We start from the raw sequence: 7,170 nt of genomic DNA on the forward strand, positions 1-7,170 counted from the left end.
CGAATTGTCAATCGGTCAGGTTAACGGTTTAGTCAAGTCAAAAAAATCATTTAAAAAGTTGGGTCAAATTAGACCGCTTTGGATCAAGAATCAAGATTAAGTAGAAAATCGGATTAATTCTTAAAAATCAGACGGCTCAAAAAATGACCATTTTTCTTTTTTTCTCCAGAAAATAACCTTTTTTTAATCATTTAATGTTATATTATATTATGCGGCTATTTAAATTATGATAAACTTAATAGTTTTATTTTTAAATTAAGTGATAATTTTATATTTTTTTATATTTAAATTATTATATACATATATAATTTATTTAATTTATTATTACGTCATCAATTTAACATTGTGAATCATGAACCATTGACCTTTCTAGTTTAACATTTAGTCCAATTCTAAAAAACATTGGTTTATATTTTATCATCAGATTATTTAATAAACGCATGACAAATATATTATTTTCCAATAACAACATGACAACAGTATAAAACTATGAATTAAATTTAGAGTTCACACTGTTGTCAAAGAGAAACAAATAAAGAATGAAATGATAAATGTAAAATAAGTGGACTTTACATCCTCATTCTTTGCATCACTCTGGGGAAAAAAAATCAATTGACTGGACTGTTATGATTAATGAACTTTACAATTACAAATGTAAAAGAATTGTATATATTTTTCCCTCAAAAGAATCTCATTTTCTCCATACAATATCCAAAAATCAATGGTTCAGCTTCTTGACCCTGAATCTCCAACTCTGTACAATGGAGAAGAAGCAAATTGCAAACTAAACCTTGGACCATGCATGTTTTCAAGAAAGGAAATTGATGTGCGGACTGGCTTGTTCGCCAAGCAAATTGGCTAAACTTGGATACCATAATTTTCTTGACGATCCCCCAATTGAATGCAAGAATCTCATGATTTTTGATATGATGTAACTTTGTTGCTTGTTGCATGGCTACGCCTATGGTCGTTTTGTTCCAACAAAATTTCCAATTAAACCCTGAAGTGTCTTGGTACTCTTGGCGTAGGCACAGTCATATCACGATTTGATTTGATCAAAGAGAGACGATCTTGGATTGTTTTATCAAAGAGTCTATTCTCTGGGTTCTCTGCATAGCACACATAGTAACAACTTACACACGCATGAGGCACTGCCATGGCGATCCTCGTCTGCAAAATCATCAATACATTGTGTTATTATTATTAACTCATTAAATTGGATCCTCTACATTCATACATTCATGAAAACTACATTAAATTGAGCCAAATGAAAGGAACTTGATGTTCTTTAAGTAAGGTTTTGGGACTCCATTGAGTTGAGTTGAAGGGAATTCAATAGTCTTGAAACAAAGTTCTGGATTATACAAAACTACAAAGAGAGATTTATCATTTATTTGGAGACGACATTATTGGAATGGCAAAAGTGTATCTCTGATTCTTTAACTCCACACAAGATTTTATTTTGATTCCTTAATTTTATAAAGTGTTTTTTCAGTTCTCTCTAATCCTAATACTGCTAGTTTCATTAACAAAAAAATGCCGACATTAAACTTGTAAATGTTGAAAAAAATATTATCAAATATTGATATATTAAGTTTAATTTTAAAAAAAAAATTAACAATGATTTGACATAAAAATCATCATTTGAGACTAATGGTGATAGAGTTGGAGGATTAAAATAATATTTTATAAAATTAAAGAACCAAACTGAACCTTTATATAAAATTAGAGGATAAAGAAAACTTCACAAAAATTGACCAATCGCAACAGAGGATTTAAACCCCATTTGGATGTAGTGCCGAATGCTAACGTAACAAGTTACCAAATGAAGAAACAACAAAGATTTTTCAAGATCATCATGCATCTCAATGAAGATGGTGATCACATGCTAATAATTTCATTATGAGCAAGAAGGTGATTGAATGTACTGACCAGAAGGTATCCAATGAAGAAAGTGAGGAGGGATAGAGTGGCTGTGAAACTCTGGTGTACTTTAGCAGTCCAAGCAGCCGTGACAATGACACAAATAGATCCACTGCAAACCCCAGTGAGAAAGCAGATTGAGCTTGTTATATCAGAGTCCACCAGTTCTTCCATTTCTTGTTTCTCAAATAGAGCCCATGTGTCCTGTGATGCCACCACAAAACCTTTCCCATATGCAGCAATCTGCATCATCATCATCATCATCATCATCATCATCATACCATTAATTAATTAGTGACTGACTAAAGAAGAATGAGAGTGAGAGCACATGAACAGAAGTGCTTTCAGATGGTGACTGCTCTGTGCTTTTTCTAAGTGAACTCAGAAACAAGAGAATCTGACAAGTCAATAGTGACCACAGAATAAAATTTTCAAAGAATATATCATAAGCTAAGAAAGATGTAAGCAGACAAACTTGGGGGAAAAGAAACAACTCCATGTTTGATCCTTTTTTCCATGTGTGGTACCACCTTATCATTATCTATAAGCTACTATGCCAGGAAAAACAGAAATTGTGCCAAGTAGTTAGTTATCTTTAATGTTACCTGAACATAGGCCCAGCCATTGCCATTTCTGAAGATGGATTGCATGACATTGAGACAACAATGAGCACAACAAAACAAGAACTCATCTTCTCCCTCCAGCAGATTCAAAAACCGAGCGATAATTCGCAGGGCTTCGATGGTCGGAACAAAGAGAGAGCCCAGACAAGCGCTCCCGAGATTGCGAGTTAAGGCTCTCAGAAAGCAGAAGTGAGTGCTTGCTTGCATTCCTCTTAGGTAATACAGTGCAATGACTCTACTTACAGTGATATTAACCACATTCCTCAGCACCTCAGTGGTCCAAGCCAAACTCAAGACCAATAAAATGATGATCAAAGGAGGGAAATAGAAGTTCAAGGCTCCAATCACAGCCAATATCCATAAAGACATCCACAAGAATCCAGAACCAAGCAAATAATAAGTGGGTTGGTTCAAATCAGGAAAAATTGATGTAGGTTGAAGTGATAAACTCAAAATCTTGCTGCAAAACTTAATTCTCCTATTAACCCAACAAGCATATAAGCCATTGCCTACTGAAAAAGCAACCAAGCAAACTCCAACACCATCAGTGGGAGACTTTTGGAAACAAAGTAAGAGAATTCCAGCAGACAGAGACATCACAAATGAGCACCATAGAATGAAATGAATCATGAATGTAGGCCATTGCCTAACTGCTTTTTGCCATGCAAATGCAAGAGTGATGCTCATGAGAGATGCAGCTTCCACTTGGGGTAGAAAGTACTTTAATAGTCTTTTCTCTTTCCTTTCCATGGAATCTGATCCTTGGATTAGCCCCTGAATTCCCTTAAACACAAGAAAGCAAACCAGGGCAATAGCTAATATCAAGTGAAGGATGAAGAAGAAAAGGGATATTCTGTTGGTATATCTTCTTGAATTCAAAGTCACCGGTCGCCGCTGAAAAAGAGATTAAAAATTGGGATTAATCAGTTGAGAACTTAGCAGACAATATAGTAATAGTTTACCAGAAAGAGTCATCTTAACTTCAGCTTCAAGAATTTCGTAACTCAAACGAGTAAAGTAGCGCCAAAAAAGGAAACAGCAAAATTACCACAGAGATTTAACAGGACTTCATCATGTAGATAGAAAAACTACGGAAAGAAGATTTGAGATTTCACGTAGGCTTTAACACAAACATAAAATGAGCTTGTTTCTTGATCAAGCTATTTCTCTGGAGATGAAACAGGACTTACTTCTTGTGGGACTGGAACAGAACGAGGTTGAGGACGTTGAGATTGAGCAGGAGGAGGATTTGAAGCCCTATTAGTGGCTCCATTAATCACAATCCTTAGTGGATTAGTGGGATTCAACGTCTGAAACCTCGAGAGCAGAATTTCTTCATGATGATCATTATGATTCTCACTTCCAGTTCCATTACTATTCATCTGAATCACTTTCTCTTGTAAACGCTCTTCCAAATCCATTGTCTTCTCCTCTTTCTTCTCCTTCTTCTTTCCATCTTCCTCTCTGAGCACTTGAGCTCGAGTTTCATTCTCTCTCTCAACCACCTACATACCCAGAGAGAAAAACTCCGAGTTTACAGAAATTAATTACAGAAATTAATTTGAACGAAGAAAATTTGGAAGCTTACAGGTTCTGCAGCACCCATTTAGCCTTTGAAGTGTCCTTTGAAAGAAGACGACGACGACGACGACGGACGACTCTTTTTGTGTCTGATATTGTGATCGACCACACAATAACGACTCTTCTTGCTTGTTTCGCTTGAACTTTGTAATCAGTCACGCTTGTTATGTCAGAAATATCTTGGACCCACGTGCTAATAAAGAATTCAGTCAATTAGCGCCTGGAATTCACGAGCTGCCATTGGCTGCGAAACATGTAAATGCTCATGTCAGAGCATGCGTGGACGTGCTGGAATTTAATATTAAATTAATAATAATAATAATAATGTTTTTAATAAATCTTTCTTTAAAAAAATAAATTATAAATATTGATTCATAAAAATTCATTTAAATTTTAAATATATTATCTACCATCTAAATTATAAATTTGCAAGTTTAAACTTTAAATCATATTATAAACTCAATTTTCATAATAAAAAATCTGTTGAGACTTCACCATCATTGATTTGATATTACAGAACTTAAGTGTGATATTCAAATTTATTTCCAATTAAAAAAATGGTTACATTTAATCTCTTACTTCAAGAAGATCCAATCCTATATGTATATACGCGCACATTCAATCTATTTTATATATCTTTGGCCGAAAGAAATATATATCACACATGCATTCATGAAAAGATTATACATATACAAATGTGTTTGTTCTTTTTTTCTTTTTCATTTCAAAATATTTGTTTCAAAAGTTTCAATTTATTGTTCTTCGAAAAAAAAAATTCGTTCAGAAACATATTTGAGATATGAAAAGTGTTATTCCAACAAGCTTTGTATCATATTATTTAGGGAAAATCACAATCAATGGCTCCTAAGGATAATTAATTATGCTACAGAATCAAAAAATTGTAATATTACTCTACAGGATCAAAGGACCTAAATGTAATTTTGTTGTGAAAAAATAAAACTATTCCTGATGTATTTTTGTTGTGATGGAAAAATTGATTGTTGTTAAAATGAATATAAAACTTTTTTTAATAGAAACTTGTTTTTCATATTGGAACAATTCCTCTACTAAGTTAATATTTTGTGGTTGTTAATGAAAAAATTAATTGTTAGAATAAAAATGGGATTTATCTTTTTTTTGAATGAAGACTTATTGATCGAATCACAACACTTATTCTTTTCCACCACCAAGTTAATTTTTTTGAAGTTGTTAATAGGTGAATTGATTGATGTTAAAATGTGAATAAAATTTTTTTTTTAAATGAGGAGTTGTTGTTAAAAGAGTATATAATATATATATATATATATATGAAGGGTATTTTTATCTTTTCATAATAACAATAGTGTTTTGGTCTTGTAGCATAGCTAATTGTCTCCAGGGGTCCTTGATTATAATTTTCCCTATTTATATCAAAATTATATTAATCTATTGTTGGTTGTATCACTGCAAAGATGCAGAATCATTTTAATTAAACCTTTTACCTTTACTCATAAAGTCTAATCGATAAGAATTTACTATATAATTTATAAAATTATGGGTTTAAGTTCTACTATTGATATGAAAACTTTATTAATAAATGATTTATAAGTATTCCTTTAAATATTCTTAGAATCTAAAACATTGTAAGTGTTTTTTACACCCAAAGATATACCTTAATTTAAGCGAGCCTCTAAACTTAGCTCATCAAAATTTTATTTTATTAAAAAAATATTTTAAGTTTGTATAAATATAATCATGCATTAAAAAAGACAAGAAAAAATATTTCACATCGTAATTTACATTACTACACTTTTCTTTATTTCTCTTTCAAAGTATTTTCTGAATTTATTTTTTGATACAATTCTAAATTTATTTTTAATAAATATATAAAATTGTATCATCGTTCACTTTAATTAATATTTGAGATTGTGACTTGATACCTGGCTGGGGGGCAAAGGTTGTGTCTGAATGTCGATGCTATGGTCTTCAAATTTGTGTGTGGTTAAGATGGAAAATTTTGGCCAAAAGAAAAAAAGAGGGAAAATTAAAAATGACAAACAGGGACATAAATTAAAGTTAAACAAAAATAAATAAATTAAAACTCAAATAATAACCATAAAATTAAATTAACATATCAAAGTAGTTTGAACCTATGATGGCATGACATGCATGCGTGTCTATTATATTATTTAAAGTATAAAATAATACCGATAAGTGATGAGCATATATTAAAGGTAATTATAACAGTATCATTTTTAGATGACGATAAGTAGTTTAGACAATAGTTGGTGGAACCCACAAATTTCCATGTTATTGTTTTCTGTAGATGATTGTAATTGTATTGCTATCTAGAATCAAAAAAAATTTAAAATGTGTAACCAAATATATATATATATATATATAATAGTGTAATTAGATAAAAAATAACAAGAAATACATATTTTCAGGTATTTTATAAATTGGTTCCTATGCTTTTTTTAGAATATATCTACGACTTAAAAAAAATAATCATCTAATTCTTATAATTTTAATTTAATTATAACTTAACTCTTAAAATTTAATTGGTTAACTTAGTCTCTCAAGTGTCAACATTTTATAAATAAACATTCATGTCATTTTATGAATAATAAAGAAATCAAATTTTTATTTTAAAATAATTTCTCTAAAAGTTGACAGCTGACATATAATAGAACAAACTTATTATAAAATAACACATCTGGAGGAATCTAGTTAAAACTATTGATAATCCACCTAACCCTAAGAATATAGCACACTAGGAGAATCCTAAGTTGTGAAAATTTTACATAACTCGGAAAATTTTAAATGGGAAAAGCTTTTCCATTGAAAGATTAAAATTTTTAAAACTAAAAACTGACTTTTCTTTTGGATAAGTAGGATTGAATCTTGATGCATACCATACCCCACCATTTTTATGATTTTATCTGAGCCAGGACTATGTATTTTTTTATTTTTTTTATTTTCAACTTGAAAAAAATAGATGGGTGATAACCTAGTTTTTTTTTTTTACATTTTATTTATTTTAAATTTTATATAGACAATTCTT

At 30.8% G+C, this 7,170-nt stretch overlaps 1 protein-coding gene across 1 annotated transcript; it reads right to left on the reverse strand.

The window, feature by feature from the left end:
• Positions 1-523: 523 nt before the first annotated feature.
• LOC129312603 (uncharacterized) lies at positions 524-4,275 on the reverse strand. Its single transcript, XM_054955268.1, has 5 exons — positions 4,135-4,275; positions 3,737-4,051; positions 2,529-3,440; positions 1,933-2,166; positions 524-1,170 (listed from the first exon to the last, which is right to left on the reverse strand). The coding sequence occupies exons 1-5, from the start codon at positions 4,150-4,152 to the stop codon at positions 994-996; spliced, it is 1,656 nt and encodes a 551-aa protein (XP_054811243.1). The 5' UTR covers positions 4,153-4,275; the 3' UTR covers positions 524-993.
• Between the last annotated feature and the right edge of the window lie 2,895 nt (positions 4,276-7,170).

The sequence above is a fragment of the Prosopis cineraria genome, unplaced genomic scaffold (assembly GCF_029017545.1).
Source record: "Prosopis cineraria cultivar Desert tree isolate PC_DT_omini unplaced genomic scaffold, ASM2901754v1 PC6, whole genome shotgun sequence".
Taxonomy (NCBI): Eukaryota; Viridiplantae; Streptophyta; class Magnoliopsida; order Fabales; family Fabaceae; genus Prosopis; species Prosopis cineraria.